This window comes from Ctenocephalides felis, unplaced genomic scaffold, assembly GCF_003426905.1.
Source record: "Ctenocephalides felis isolate EL2017-DRISC unplaced genomic scaffold, ASM342690v1 CF-g0.4_SCAFFOLD_03571, whole genome shotgun sequence".
In the NCBI taxonomy this organism is placed as follows: domain Eukaryota; kingdom Metazoa; phylum Arthropoda; class Insecta; order Siphonaptera; family Pulicidae; genus Ctenocephalides; species Ctenocephalides felis.
In genome coordinates, this window is record NW_020539725.1 from 65,632,856 (window position 1) to 65,649,681 (window position 16,826).

The following is a 16,826-nucleotide window of genomic DNA, read 5'->3' on the forward strand; positions in this document are numbered from 1 at the left end:
ACTAGCTGTAAGTGGAATTCTGTCTTAAGGCAATTAGGCATCGTGCCTTAAGGCAAATAGCTGGAACTTCCCGTACCAAAAATTATATTTTTTTAAAAACGATTAACATTTTTGAAAAAAATTTACTTCGAAAAATAAGATTTTAACAAACAATTAGACAAAAAAAACTTTTTTTTGAAAAAAAATTTTTTAATTTTTTTTTTTTTTATAATTTTTTTTCTTTATTTTGACATATTTTGAAAGATCTAAACTTTTTTTCAAAGCAATCGTACTTCTTTAACTGCATAAAGACGAATATCAAACGCGTAAGCGCCGCGTCGACGTCTAACGCGTAAACATTGGTACGGAACCCATAGGAAAGTAAACCAAAATTATACTTATTGTTAAAATCTCTATAAAATATCTGATAATTTGATGTGCATATGTCTAATGATCATTTTTGACCGCCAAAATGGCATTTTTTTTTACTTTTTTACTAGATCTCCGAAACTGCTAGACCTGCCTTCATGAAAATTTGATCAGTTCTTCATCTTGTTAATAATACAGTAAAATGTTTTTTTGAATTTTTCAAATCGCCAAAAACTAATCAGCACGTCTCCTTATCAATACGAATCGAATGTTTTTTGAATTATCCAAATCGCTTCATCCGTGTTCCCGAAATTGTCGATGAAAATTTGTATCCGCACACACACACACATACACAGACACATGCACACACACATACAACCATTTTTTCTCTATGCTATGCAAAATATTTAGAAACCTCTGAAACGTAAAGATATATAAAATTTTTTTTGCGATTACTATAACTACGGGAAGTTAAAAATTCAAAAAATTACCCTAACTAAGCACAGTCTAAGCGCCACTCTGGTACAAATGTTTACGCAAGTGCGTTTAGACTATATATGTATGGAGCACATTTCCAATTTTGTGAAAACTATTGAAAAATGTGAAAATGCCGCCAAGCTAAGCACAGTCTAAGTGAAAATGTTGCACAGAATTATTCGCAAATGCGTTCAGTTTAGACTGTGACTATATGTCAATTTTGCGTAAATTAGGCAACTAAACTATTTTTTTGAAATTGAATTCGAAATGAAATGACTATTGTTAATGTTCTGGAGATAAATTGATTTATGATTTACATGTGATTTGCTCAGATATAACATGATAGCAAAAATAATGAATGTTACAGTATTTGTAATAATATATTTGAAAACGTTTAAAATTTCTCGATTATTTCATTACGGTACGGGAAGTTCGAGCAATTTGTCTTAAGGCACGATGCCATACACCACTAGTTTATTTATATTACCGGACTGGATACAACTCCGGCGAGCAATATCGGGAAATCCATATTAGGGACATCAGATCCCCAGCCGAACTCCAAAACCTTTGTCAGTAGCTCTTCGGATTGTACACAACCCATTTTTTTGAGTATCAAATTTCGGGTTGCATTATTTCTTTCCGATCGATATCTTTCGAAGGATTCTTCCAAATTTTAGGATCGGTCGTCGTCAGGGCGGCGGCGTAACAGGCGTTCCGGATGTCCGGATTCAGGGGACGGTTTCCGGAAACGTCATCTTGATATCTAGAAAAAAAAAATGGAAATAGTGAAAAAGAAAAATATTTGTAGTGACACGCCGGGGGTACTCAGTTCGAGTCCTGGCACTGACATGAAATTGTCATATTCTTTGTTGGATTGAAATTACTGGAGGGATACTCGGTTCGAGTCCAGGCATGGATATAGAATTGTCATTCGATTTGTTGGATAGAATTAAGTACAATTTAAATTGATGACTTCACAGGCCAAGGATACTCAGTTCGAGTCCTGGCATAGATATATAATTGTCATTCGATTCGTTATATTGAAATTACGTAGAATTTAAATTGATGACTTCACAGGCCAAGGATACTCAGTTCGAGTCCTGCCATAGATATAAAATTGTCATTCGATTTGTCATATTGAAATTACGTAGAATTTAAATTGATGACTTCACAGGCCAAGGATACTAAGTTTGAGTCCTGGCACTGACAAAATTGTTATTTGATTTATTGGATAGAAATTAAAAGGACACTCAGTTCGAGTCCTGGCACTAACTGAATTGTTATTTGATTTGTTGGATGGAAATTAAAGGAACACTCGGTTCGAGTCATGGTACTGACATACTTTTGTCATTTGTTTTGTTGGTTAGAAATTAAGTAGATTTAAGATTGTTCAATAGCTCAGTTAGTAGCTCACACGACTTCATACCCCAGGAACACTCAGTTCGAGTCCTGGCACTGACATAGATTTGCCTTTTGATTTGTAGGTTTTAAATTAAGTAAAATTTAGATTGTCAAATAGCTCAGTCAGTAGCATTCCCGACTTACTCGCCAGGAACACTTGGTTCGAGTCCTGGCACTGACGTAAAATTATCATTTTAGATTTGTAGGTCTTAAATTAAGTAGATTTAAGATTGTTCAATAGCTTAGTCAGTAGCACGACCGACCTATAGGCTAGAAGACACCGACAGAATTGTTATTTGATTTGTTGGATAGAAATTAAAGGAATACTCGGTTCGAGTTTTGGCACAGACATAAAATTGTAGTTTTGATTTGTTTGATTAAAATAAAATAAAATAAATCATATAATCAATTTCGACGTTGTGACGAAAATAGCTCAGCCAGTGGCATGCCCGACCCAAACGCCAGGGATACACGGTTCGAATCCTGGCACTGATATGGGAATGTCATTTGATGATTTGTTGAATTGAAATTAAGTAGAATTTAGATTGTTAAATAGCTCAGCCGGTAGCGTGCCTGACTCACACGCCAGGGACACTCAGTTCGAATCCTGGTTCTGACATAGAATTGTCATTTGATTTGTTGGATTGAAATTACTAGAGGGATACTCAGTTCGAGTCCTGGCACTGACCTAGATTTTTCATTTTTAATTTGCTGGTTTAAAATTAAGTAAAATTTAGATTGCTGAGTAGCTCAGTCAGTAACATGCCCGACTCACACGCCGGGGATCTTTGGTTCGAGTCCTGGCACTGACATACAATTGTCTTTTTTGATTTGTTGAATTGAAATTAAGTAGAATTTATATTGTTAAAAAGCTCAGTCAGTAGCATGCCCGAATTCACACGCCATGAATACTCGGTTCGAGTCCCGGGATTGGCAAAATTGTTATTGACTGTTTGGATAGAATTTAAAGGGACACTTGGTTAGAGTCCTGGCATTGACATAGATTTGTCATTGAATTTTTCGGATTGAAATTTAGTAGAATTTAGATTGTTGAATAGCTCAGTCAGTAGCATGCCCGACTCACACGCCAGGGACACTCGGTTCGAGTCCTGGCACTGATATAGAATAGTCATTTTTGATTTATTGGTTTAAAATTAAAGAGAATTTAGATTGTTAAATAGTTCAGTCGGTTGCATGTTTGACTTACACGCCAGGGTGCTCAGTTCGAGTCCTGGCACTGACATGGTATTGTCATTTAATTTCAAAATCTAAAGATTTCTTTTACATACCTAGCTTTGGCTTCGTTCAGTGTTTCCTCATCTTTCAAATCGACCAATCTATTGATGATACGATCTCGTAATGCACAATCTAGATATTGGTCACCAGGATAAATGTCGAAGGACACTCGTTTTTTAATTTCTGAATATAAATCCAGGGCGAACAACGCAAATTCATCCTAAAATTTATATAAAAAATTGACAAAAAAATTATTTCACGAGTAAACATTTTCATCAAAATTGCATATTTTGTTTTTGATATTTTTGGAAGTGATTGAAGGCAAAAGTTACATTTTTGAAAATACTTTTTTACAAATTTTAAGAATTTTGGAAACAAATACATTCTTAATTTTTATGGATTATATTCAATAATCATTTATTTTTTCAAGCCCGACATGTAATAATACATCGAGGCTGTCTTTCAAAATTTCTTAGATTAAAAATTATTGGCAAAAGATTTAGACTGTTTTTGGGTTTGTTTGTTTTTTGGTATTGAATTTTATATTCTACATTGCTAAAAAATTTAAATTATTAAAAGCTTTATATTATTTCAAAATATAATTTTTACCTGGCATTCACAAGCAGCTGAAAGATCATATAAAGGCTTTACACAAGTGTCTATACATTCCCAAACTGTGGCGTGGATTTCGTTTTTGTAGGATTTTAAAAGATTGAGAACCTATAAAAAATTAATACATTATTAGTTTTTATATATACAAGATATCCCAGAACTCAACGTCAAGCAGAAACTAATGAAATCCATTCACAAAGCTCTTAAGTGCAATTTTGAGCTTTGGTGAAACTGCGGCAATTTTTTGATTATTGTGGTCAATTTTTATCAATTTTGTGCGTTTAAATTTAAGAAACGTAAACGTGAATAACATTTCGAGGACCACAGTACAAAATAATGACCAAATTGACCCAAGTTTTCAAGAATTAAAGCTTTTCTGTTAAGCCATGAACTTAAAATTTTTACAATGGGTTGACTTTGAGAGGCGCTCTTGTAAAAAAATTGTACTAGAGTATATTGGCAAGTTGCATCAAAATTTAGCACACTTAATCAAGATTGTAAAATGGTAAAATACTTTATAGTAATGTCAATAATAAACCTGAGTAAACAATAAAAACCGAAAAATAACATTGTTAATACCAGTGCATTCAACTCGTCATTGTGTGAACGTGTTAATATTTTCTTAGATTTTTATTACAAAACTATCAAGTGTTATACTATTTTACAATCCTGATTAAATGCACTAAAATTTGATGCAACTTGCCAACATACTTTAGTGCATTTTTTTAAAAGCAGGGCTTCTCAAAGTTGACACATTGTAAAAATTTTGAAGTGACAGGTGAAGAAAAAGTGTTGATTCTTGGAAAACTTGAGGCAAATGTTTCATTATTTTGGACTGAGGTTCTAGAAATGTTATTTAGTAATATAAATCCAAAGTTAATATGATCAAAATTAATAAAATTTAACCACAATAAGCAAAAAATCGTCGCTGTTCTAGGTTGCACCTGCAAGCTCAAAATTTTCCAAGCGCATGAAATAATTTTTTTGCATCTCGTTTTGACTTGACGTTGAGTTCTGGGACACTCTGCATCAAGTGTTTTACTATTTTACAATCCTGATTAAATGCACTAAATTTTGATGTAACTTGCCAACATACTTTAGTACATTTTTTTTTAAAGCAGGGCTTCTCAAACTTGACACATTGTAAAAATTTTGAAGTGATAGGTCTACAAAAAGTGTTGATTTTTGGAAAACTTGGCGCAACAGTGTCATTATTTTGGGCTGTGGTCTTAGAAATATTATTTACGGTTACGAATACAAAGTTTAAACTAAAAAAATTGATAAAATGTAACCACAATAACCAAAAAATTGTTGCAGTTCTACAAAAGCTCTAGCTTGTACCTGCAAGCTCACAATTTTCCAAATACATTAAACAAATTTTCTTCTAATTTTTCATGATAGTTACAACCAAAACTATACGTTTCTTTTGGCCTGACGTTGAGTTCTGGGACACCCTGTACATATTTACTAATTTAATAAATTTTTATATATTTTTACCTGGGCTATCGGTTGTCTGCCAGATTGGCAAACGGCATAAACATCATTCAAAACACCAATTCTATCAGCAACAGGTAGTGACAAATCTCTTATCGATGGTATCAATTGCTCCAGCATTTCATCAGTATACAAAACCCTGTAAAAGTCAATTGATCCCGGATTCAGTTTGACCCATTCATCCGGTTTTACTCCGGCAAGAGTGATTTTCATACATGTCTTTTCCATTGTAGGAATATCGTCATCCTGGGCAAAGAAAATATAATCAGTAATTGGTTAAAGCAATATTTCTAGAAATCTGACAACAACGCAGAGGTGAGATTTTTAATCCTGTTGTCAGATTTCTCGTAATATGGCTTGGAATGATTTTATATTAGACTAGCAAAACCGACGAACTCCGTTTCGCCACCAGATGGTTTCGTGAGAAAGATGAAGAAATTTTTTGTTTGTTTTATATTTGAAAAGAAAAAATTTGATTTTATTACATAACAGTGTTGAATTTATTTCGATTACAAAAATGAAGTGTTTTTTAGTTGAACTTCTCTTAGTAAATGAAAGTGAATCCGCAAATTATCCGTTTCATTGAAGTGCTCTTTGGTGAATCACATTTTTTGTTTTTTGGTCTGACGTTAACACAAACAAAGCGGATGGTTTTCCAACTCGTGAACAGGCAACGTATAACTGCTCATGTGAAAACAATGATTTTTTAAAAATCTATTTGAAATTTATCCCGCAAACACTAAGCGATTGGCCTCGAGACTTGTTATTGCGAACGCAAGGCGAACTGGAAATTGCAATCGTTTAAAGTCAAACGGAAGACCAGTCGGAATCATTGGTATGTCACCAAATCGCCAGCAATTTTTGATTGAATGGTGAAATTCAGTGCGTGTACATAATTATTCTTTGCGACAAAATTGCTCGTTGACTTAACCAAGCATAATTCTGATAATTCTCACTAATGTCATTACTCGAATTTTCAATTACGGTGCGTGAAGTTCCAGCAATTTGCATTAGGGCACGATGCCATGCACCACTAATTTTCTTAGATATAAACTTGCGGAGCCCGAGACCTTTCCAACGAATGCAAAATTGTCGAAATTCGGTTCGTGCGTTCTGGGGTTATATTGTCAGGAAGGAAATCTCGACTTATTTTATATATATGTAGATTATTACCTGGCAGGCACAACTTTGAGTGAGGATTCTAATTGGTATAATCCATTTGGTCTGATTTTGATCCCGGCTGCCATCGGCATTGAATTTTTCTTGCATCAATGTAATTATTCGATTTTCACCTTCTTGTTTCATGCAAACGTTGAGTAGAGGAAAGCCCATTTGTTTGGTCCAGGTGCCCATGATTTTTGCTTTAATATAGAAAAAAAATAATAGGAAATAAATTGCTTTATGAATATTATTACTAGCTGTGCGAAGGGTTTCACACATAAAATCTAACCTCCAAATGGCACAAGTAACAATTTTATCATAAGTGAATATTTTTTTGTCTCTTTGATAACAAAAACGTGAAGTTAAGTTTTACGTGTGAAATGCTTAAAAATAAATCTAAATTTGTTTATACTGTAGGGAACCAGTTAAACAATATTTTTTGAAGAATGTTTGGATGATCTTGTATTAAAAGTGTGTTTGAAATAATAAATGTGTTTAGAAAATATAAGTTAAAATTATTTAGCATTCTTGGAATTCCCAAAATTTGTTAATTCATCCTCCAAACATAAATATTGAACTGTTCCCAATATAGCTAAATCACAATTGTCTATCTAATGAGATTCTTGTAGGAATTAAATGAATCTTATTACAGAAATCTATATAGATTCTCTTAAATTCAGAATCTATAAAATTTTGTGAGAAACTAATATGGACCTAATAAGAATCCAGACAAAATCTTAAATAATTCTGTGAAGTTTTGAAAAAGATTCTTGTGATGATTTTCATGAGATATTGATTAAATTTTTAGCAATCTAATAAGATTCTGTTGGGATTTTGATAAGATTCTGTGAGTTTTAAGATTCTGTCAAGAGTCTAATGGGATTCTTGTAGGTTTAGATCAATTATCTAAGAGTCGAGAGTCTAATGAGATTCTTGTAAGTTTAGATGAAAGATTCTTGTGAGAATTGGATGATTTTCTTGATTCTAATTAAATTTTTAGCAATCTAAAATTGATCTGTTTGGATTTTGAAGGGATTTTTGTGAGATTTAAGATTCTGTTGAGACGATAATTAGATTCTTGCTGGTTTAAATGAAAGATTCTTGCGAGAATTTTTCTTGAAATTCCAATTAAATTTTTAGCAATCTAATAAGATTCTGTGATGATTTTGATAGGATTCTTGCGAGATTTAAGATTCTGTCAAGAGTCTAAGAGGGATTCTTGTAGGTTTAGATCAATTATTCTTGTGAGAATTGGATGATTTTTTTTGAGATTCTAATTAAATGCTTAGCAATTAATAAGATTCTATTAGCATTTTGATACGATTCTTGTGAGATTTAAGATTTTGTAGAGAGTCTAAAAAGATTCTTGTAGGGATCTAACAAGATTCTGAATCTGATAAGAATTCAATTAGAATTTTTGTGAGAGTAGGCCTTAGGAATTTTGGTGAAAAAATAAAAAATATATAATATAAAATCTTACCTATTGGCTTACAACTGGCTTCTTCAAGTGCTTGCCACAAATCTTCGGTCACAGTATTTCCATATTTATGTCTTTTTAAATAAATTCTAAGACCTAAATTAAAATAAAATTTAGATTATTGAACCAATTCTGTCGCATAACTGAAAAATGTTATGGCAAGGCCATGTTATGCTCCAACTTCCATACATTATGCTACCGAATCATACTGAAAACTGTCAAAATTTCATGTATTTACTGTGCGCTCAGGCGTTTTGCACATAAACTGCAATGTCACTCGTATGTTATGAAGTTGAGTCAGAAAGACCCTGTTATCTAACATCGTTTTTTTTTTTACATTTGTGCGGTTTGTAGAATAGATTTTTTATCTGACTGCACAGCAACCGCATGGCTTTTGTCAATATTCAGTATGAAAAGTTTTTCATAACGTTCCCTATATTTCATTTAAAACTGAAATAAGAAATTTTCACAAAATTTTTAATGATTTTGGAAGAAAATGGTAGTAAAATATTATTGGTAGTAAGTATTACAATATATATTTTTTGCAAAAATCTTTTTTAAATTTAATTCATTGAAGATTTTTTTTAAGCAATAAGTCGTTAGTATCTATAAAGTTACTATTATGAAACTTGATATCCTGCCATTATGAAACTTGATATCAAGCAGTAGTAATAAATATCTAAATATGACAATTAACAAAATCTAATTACCTTCTCTGAATTTTTCTTCCCCAACAAAAGTGGCTAACATTCGTATCACAGATGAGCCTTTTTTGTAAGAAACTACGTCAAAAATTTGATCAATTTCATTGGGATGTCCAACTTCAACTTCTATGGGATGGGAACTGTCCATAGCATCTGCTGTCAGGGCTGAAAAAAATGTTATATTGTTAAAAAAAATTTGGAAATTATTAAAAAAAAAATTATTTACCCGTGTTGAAGGGATCCATCACAAACGACGTCCAAATTTCGCTCTCAGGAATCGTTTCATTGACGCATATGTATTGCATAAATGTGGCAAAGCCTTCGTTTAGCCACAAATGTGTCCACCTGGAAAAATGATATATTACTTAAAATGGTCAAGAACCAGATTTCAAATATTTGTTATTATTTTTACCATTCCATAGTGACTAAATCTCCAAACCATTGATGGGCAATTTCATGACCGACTGTTGCCACGACTCGGAACAAGTCGAATTTATTCGATTCTTTGATGTTTGTCAACACTAGTCGTTCCCTAAGCAATTAATAAAAATGATTACATAATACCTGGAACTAAGAGGTAAATTTTTTACCTGAATGTTATAAGTCCCCAGTTTTCCATGGCACCAGCATTAAATTCATTGACAGAAACCAAATCCATTTTCTTCATCGGATATTCGATGTCGAAGTATTCATTGAAGTAGGTTAAACATTTTTCGGAGATTTCTACACAATAGGTACCCATGTCGTGTTTTCCGATTGGGGTATAACAACGAATCTATAAAAACAATTATTGATTATATTTCATCATAATAACAGACCAATGTTATGGCTAGGCTATGGTTATGGAGAACTTTCCATACTGAATATTGAAAAAAGCCATGCGGTTGCTTTGCACTCAGGCGTATTTCTCAGGTCGTCAGATAGAAAACCTAACTCGAAAACCGCACAAATGTCATCAAAACTATCTAAGATAACAGGGTCTGTCTGACTCAGTTTCATAACATACGAGTGACGTTGCAGGTTATGTGTAAAACGCCTGAATGCACAGCAAATACATGACATTTTGACAGTAATCAGTATGATTCGGTAGCATAATTTACGGAAGCCGGTGCATAACATGGCCTTGTCATAACAATGGGCTGTTGACAAAGGGACTGATTATTACCTGTACTCCTTCTTTACTTTTCCCTTGAACATAGTCGTATTCTCCGATGACAAAAGCAAGTAAATAAGTAGACATCACCGGTGTCGTTTCATATGTCAATGTCCTTCTTCCTCGACAGACACTTTGCGATTTTACTGGCATGTTTGATAGTGCAGTTAACCCTAGTAATAAATGACATAACTAACCAGTTCTATATTAAGAATTGCTGAATGAAGTTATTAAATTATTACCATCAGGTACTGTAAGGATGACATCAAAAGTTGCCTTGAACGATGGGTCGTCCAACAGGGAAAACAATGCCTGGCGTAAGTCGCCTCAATTGCGTCGATGCCCCATATCGTTTTTCTTCGCCAGAATGTGGTTCCAACACTCTAGAAATTGAAATATGAAATTCTACATTGAATTTGGGCAAAACTAGAAGATTATGATACTGCTGTTTAGGGTCTATTATTGGAACTTATTACGTAGTCTTTCACATGCATTTAATATAGTTAGCAACTTAGCATGATAATTTTGTTAGTTCTTATGTTCTATTTTTAAAAAAATATTGTACAAAATTTATGTTTTGGTTTCTCCTGATTTGATTTACTGAATGGTGACACTTATCTGCACCAGTTGGAATAATTAGTTGCCCATTCGTCAAAATAAAAAAGATTCAAAAGGAAACAACATTTTTTATTCAGTATACGTTTCGACAATTGACGTGTGTCTTCATCTAGCAAATCAACTATTATAAAAATAAAAACACAAAACACTAAAATTTGTTTTGAAAAATTATTTTTAAACAAACGAAATCAGCAGAAGACATCATGCTTCCAAGCAAAAGACATGATAGCTTTTAAAATCACTGTTTTTGCCCTGGCTGAATGATGACACACATCAAGTGTCGAAACGTATATTCAAAATAAAAAATAAAGAATTATTCTTTAATTCGACGAATGTTTATTACTGCAAACGTGTCTCAACCTTAAAAAAACAATCTATATATACAAGCTGGCCCGGCAAAAGTTGTTTAGCCATAAATTATTATCCAGTATAAATATTTCTAAAGTATTTTAATTAATATATAAAAAAAAAATATTAAAATAAAAAAATTAATTTATTTATTGCAAACGTGGATGTATGTAGAGTTCGTTTTGATATTTTCCACGTTCTTATTCAATTTGCTCGTCAGTAGAGTCCTTTTTTATATTATCCTTGTCTTTATTTAATTTAATATTTGCTCGTCAGTAGAGTCCTTTTTTGTATATTTTATGCAGTCTTTAATTTGCTCGTCAGTAGAGTCCCTTTTTTATTTTCTATGCCCTTATTCAGTTTAGTTGTCAGTAGAGTCCTTTTGTGTATTTTTCATGTCCTTGTTTTTTTTGCTTGTCAGTAGAGTCCTTTTGTGTATTTTCCATGTTCTTGTGTATTTTCCTTGCCTTTATTTAATTTGCTCGTCAGTAGAGTCTTTTTGTGTAGTATATAAGTGAAAGAAGCAGCTAACAAAAATTTTATGGGATTTTGGACAAATTCAGATAAAAATAAAATAGAACTATAAATCTATTTTCCCTATTTTGAGTTATTTTGGTTAAAATTTTGAACCAAACCATTAGATGTAACTTTGAACATACATAGACATATGAAAAAAATCAATAGACTTATAGATATTATGCTTATCTTAGTATAATCTTACAAGTAGTATAATAAGAATGCAAAATTATTCTATACCTTTTACAAATATTTATTTTTACCTATAAAATCCAGTCATATCATCACTGAGCACACCACCAAATTCCGTGACCAAAACAGCCCTTTTGCAAGGCAATTTTCTTCGAAACATATAGTAGAAGTTTCATTGTAATCATCGTATTCGGTTCCACAAAAATTGATCTCTTTATCATCTGCAGTAACCTTTGCCGAAGTTATTTCCAACCCTTTTGTATTTAGGGTTATCGATTTTGTGCATCGACAAATCTAAAAAAGAAATAATAATAACATGAATAAAGGACAATTCTGCCTCAAAAAATAGTATTGTCATGAAAAACTGTTAAAATGCTAATCTAATTGCTGTGCGATCAGGCGTATTTACATATAAACACGAGTTGTAGTCGTGAATATATTTCATATGCCCTAAAAGCTAATATCAACAGCACTGATGCAAAATTTTATTGGATTCACCATGAAATGTTAAATTCAAAAAATTGTTTTAAAAGGGACTCTACTGACTAGCAAACTAAATAAGGACATGAAAAATAAAAAAGGACTCTACTGACGAGCAAATTAAATAACGACATGGTAAATACAAAAAAGGACTCTACTGACGAGCAAACAAAATAAGGACATGAAAAATAAAAAAGGACTCTACTGACGAGCAAACTAAATCTCGAGTTGAAAATATAATATAAATCCTACAAGATGAAAGAGAGAACTCTACCGACGAGCAAATTAATTAAGGAAAAAGAACTCTACTGACGAGTAAATTAAATGAGGACGTGACAAATACAAAAAAGGACTCTACTGACGAGCAAATTAATTAATGACATAAAAAATTTGATTTTTGGGAGGTTGTGACGTGTTTTAAAAATGTTTGTGTTTTTTTGGAATTTTTGTAAAAATATCTATTTTTAAGAAATTTTGCTATATTTGGAAATTTTGAACTAATCTGAAATTTTTGAAATTGAGTGTTTTTTTTGAAATAATTTTTGGAAATGTTTAATTTACAAGTTGTTTAGAATATTTTGAATTTATTTGAAAATCGTGAAAAAGTTGAAAAATTTTATTTTTTTGAAATTCTGATTTTTATTTTCAAGAAAATACGAAAAAAGACTCTACTGACGAGCAAATTAAATAAGAATAGAAAAGAAAATACAAAAAAGGACTCTACTGACGAGCAAATTAAATAGAAACACAATAAATACAAAAAAGGACTCTACTGACGAGCAAACGAAATAAGTACATGAAAAATATAAAAAATGACTTAGTTTTAGTTTAGTTGCTGTAATAATTTAATGAAAAAGCAATCTAAAAAAACATATTTTTGAATATGTTAAGGCTCTAAGACATTTACAAAATAAATATTTTTATTATTACCTCGATATTTGTGGAACATCTTCCAACAAACGTTAATTCTTGCAAATTAGGCATAACATGCAAAGTGTAATGTGTTGGCAAGACATCTCTAGAAAGCCTTTTGAATTCCTTTTTATTCCCATTATTGCAATTCATTTTATTTTACTATTTTTTTGTAATTTTTTTGCAATTTTCTTTATATCCTTTTAATAATCAAAATCTTTTTGTGTCTAACTTTTTTGCTTCATACAATGAAGACTTGGTTTTTCTGAATTTTGCTATTTTTTTGTAATTTTTGTATAAATTTTTATCTAAAACATTTTTTTATATTTTTTTTGACGTAAATGTCATTTTGATTAATGACATTGTAAACGAACTAGATTCACAAAAAATTAAATAAAATAAAAGGAATTTTAATAAAACCAAATTAAAAGTACTAATAGTTATGATTGAGATATATGTTGAGTGTAAATAATAAAAAATATTTAAAAATGTGATTTAAAAGTTAACACATAGAAATATTTCGGTTATTTATGTCTAATTACTTTTATATATGTCTTATTACAATTAATATGTAAAAAAAACTCTTCGTCGTTTTTAGATTTTCTAATTAAACAAAGTTGTTAGGTAATAAATAAAAATTCAGACAGCAAATTTTAACACAAATAAATTTATTGGCCTTGAAATTTATTTTTCTCTGTAATTATTTTTCATATTTTTATTTTTTTCATGAAATATATAACTGAGAATATCTGTTACATTTATCATTCTTAAACTAAATAAATTTAATTTTTAAGTCCAGTTTCAGTTTGCTCGTCAGTAGAGTCCTTTTTATATTTCTTAAGTACCTATTTAGTTTGCTCCTCAGTAGAGTTCTTTTTTGTATTTTCCATGTCCTCAAATAATTTGCTCGTCTGTAGAGTCCTTTTTTATATTTATCACTTCCTTATTTTATTTGCTCGTCAGTAGAGTCCCTTTTCCTTAATTATTTTGTTTGTCAGTAGAGTCCTTTTGTATTTTCCATGTCGTTATTTAGTTTGCTCGTCAGTAGAGTCCTCTTGTGTATTTTCCAAGTCCTTATTTAATTTGCTCGTTAGTAGAGTCCGTTTTGTATTTTCTTAAAATACAAAAAATCAGAATTTCAAAAAAAAAAAAACAAATTTTCCAACTTTTTCACGATTTTCCAATAAATTCAAAATTTTATTGAAAAATTGTAAATTAAACAATTCCAAAAATTATTAAAAAAAACATTATTTCAAAATTTTCAGATTATTCCAAAATTTCCAAAAATAGCAAAATTTCTTAAAAAAATAGATATTTTTACAAAAATTCCAAATAACTACAAATATTTTTAAAACACGTCAAAACTTGCCAAAAAGCAAATTTTCTATGTCCTCATTTAATTTGCTCGTCAGTAGAGTCTTTTTCTTATTTTTTATGTCATTTAGCTTGTCAGTAGAAAATTTTAAAACCATTTTTTGAATTTAACATCTTATGGCAAATCCAATAAAATTTTGTTCAGTGCTGTTGATATCAGCTTTTAGGGCACATGGAATTTATTCACAACTACTACTCGTTAAAAATTTATTTATCTTATACAAAAATTGCAATATACACATTAAGAATTACAAATAAAAACTTGTTTTAACACTATTATTTTTTAAACAATAAAATTTTAAAAATATTGTACAAAACTATTGACTGTCATCCATAAAAAAATACATTAAAATTATTTGCACACACATTTTCCTGCTCCATTTTGACCATTTTTACCATTTTGGTTTGCTGAAGACTTAGAATTTTCAGCCAGAAATTTCTTGAGCTCTGACCCATCTCTTGAGACCCATTTTGCATTTTCTCTTACCTTGAAAAAAATGAAAAATTACTGAAAAAAAAGAAAAATTACTGAAAAAAAGAGTGCGCGTAAGTTTCACACGCGATTGAAGCAAAACTTATTTGCTCCTATACAAGATGGCATTTAAGTAAAAATAAATACATCATATAACAATTTCGAATAATGTTTATAACTGGTATGGTAACACTCGAGATACACACATTTATTAGTATCAACCATCATTATACACATTTATATAATGATAAATTATAAATTATATATTATAATAGCATTGAAAATATGCATAATATTTAAAAACAATAATGTAATTAAAGTCATACTTCAAATATGACATGATCGGTTTGTCATTGTAATTAGCATTTAGGACTTGAACCTTCATTAGAGAATAAAGTAATTGCTGATTTATAAATTCTAAAATGTTCGTTCACACAATGGATTATGTTAAACAACGCCTAAACAAATACTGTTTTCACAACTTCACTCATCATGTAATAATTGTGTTTGAAGAACTCGTTAATTAAAATTAACATACATTTATTGACTGCTTGTATTTTTTTTTACTTTTTTGCGGGCGATATAATCTCATTCTTTGAACAGCTGTAATATCTGTCTTGTCTAAATAATATTTTCCATTTTAATAACTTCAAAGATTTATAGAAACTACGAATAATATAGAAATAATTTCTAATCAATAAACTTACGTTTAGCACACGGCAGAAAGTTTAATTTGTTTATTATTTTCAAGGAACAGGGTAAAATATTCTTCTGATTCAGGAGGCATTTTTCATTAAATCGAGATTTGTACTACGATGTAACTTTAAAATGTTTATTTATTTATGCTGATTTTCTTGTTGATATCGGTACGCATACAACGTTGATGCTGGTACGCATACAACGACAGATCTCTATTCACATACACGACGACTAATCACAATCGATCAGTATAGAAATGATATCATCGAGAGCGAATGACGAATCATTGGCACTCTTCTCTTATCTTATCTTATCTGCCGTAACTCACTTCCGTTGCATTTGTACGGATTTACACCCTAGTCGCGTCTAAAGAAGTTTTATTCCAAAAAAATAGATAGAAAATAGAAATTGAGATTGCTTTGGCTAATTTCTGTTAATTTTTACCTCTTCAAGGGATTGGGCGACTGCATGTTCAGTTCCAGGCAGAGGATTGTCTTTGAAGAATTTCTCGATTTCATCTGCCATTTCGTCGGTTGCAAAATTTTGTATGATTGATTCTAAAATGCGACCACCTAGTCTAAGTCCTGAAAAACGTTTTTTGAATTCCTCGGCGTTGTCTTTGTAAAACTTCCAGGCCAGATCTCTACCAAGCTGGAAAAAAATAGAAAGTCCCAAAATCATCAGGATAATCAGTGGTGTATGGCATCGTGCCTTAAAGCAAATTGCTGGAACTTCCCGTACCGTAATGAAATATTCGAGAAATTTTAAACGTTTTCAAATACATTATTACAAATACTGTAGTAACTTTTGTTATTTTTGCTATCTTGTTATATCTGAGCAAATCAAATGTAAATCATAAATCAATTTATCCCAAGAACATTAACAATCGTCATTTCATTTCGAATTCAATTTCAAAAAAAAATACTTGCCAATTTACACAAAATTGAAAAAGTGCTCCCGCATAGTCACAGTCTAAACGCATTTGCAAATAATTCTGTACGACATTTTCACTTATACTGTGCTTAGCTGGCGGCATTTTCACATTTTTCAATAGTTTTTTACAAAATTGGAAAAGTGTTCCTACATAAACAGTCTAAAACGCACTTGCGAAAACATTTGTACCAGAGTGGCGCTTAGACTGTACTTAGCCTG

The 16,826-nt window shown here is 31.0% G+C and overlaps 2 protein-coding genes across 2 annotated transcripts in view; one reads left to right on the top strand and one right to left on the bottom strand.

Annotated features, from left to right (window-relative positions):
* Positions 1-1,437: 1,437 nt before the first annotated feature.
* LOC113386521 (puromycin-sensitive aminopeptidase-like) lies at positions 1,438-11,897 on the bottom strand. Its single transcript, XM_026624301.1, has 13 exons — positions 11,809-11,897; positions 10,340-10,446; positions 10,076-10,236; positions 9,501-9,685; positions 9,323-9,442; positions 9,137-9,255; positions 8,917-9,075; positions 8,210-8,302; positions 6,742-6,929; positions 5,572-5,814; positions 4,072-4,182; positions 3,516-3,682; positions 1,438-1,588 (listed from the first exon to the last, which is right to left on the bottom strand). Exons 1-13 carry the CDS (start codon positions 11,895-11,897, stop codon positions 1,438-1,440), a joined length of 1,893 nt encoding a protein of 630 aa, XP_026480086.1.
* Positions 11,898-16,236: 4,339 nt separating this feature from the next.
* The window catches only part of LOC113386522 (protein takeout-like), a 3,872-nt gene continuing 3,282 nt past the window's right edge, over positions 16,237-16,826 (top strand). Inside the window, exon 1 of the mRNA XM_026624302.1 lies at positions 16,237-16,267. Coding sequence (XP_026480087.1) covers positions 16,237-16,267 — 31 coding nt within the window. The remainder of the gene's footprint in view (positions 16,268-16,826) is intronic.

Coding starts and splice junctions, on each gene's coding strand:
- LOC113386521 (XM_026624301.1), bottom strand. CDS start 11,897: ATGTTTCGAAGAAAATTGCCTTGCAAAAGGGCTGTTTTGGTCACGGAA. Junction 9,076..9,136: donor GATGGATCCCTTCAACACGG/GTAAATAATTTT, acceptor CATTTTTTTCAG/CCCTGACAGCAGATGCTATG. Junction 6,930..8,209: donor AGCCAGTTGTAAGCCAATAG/GTAAGATTTTAT, acceptor TCTATATTAAAG/CAAAAATCATGGGCACCTGG.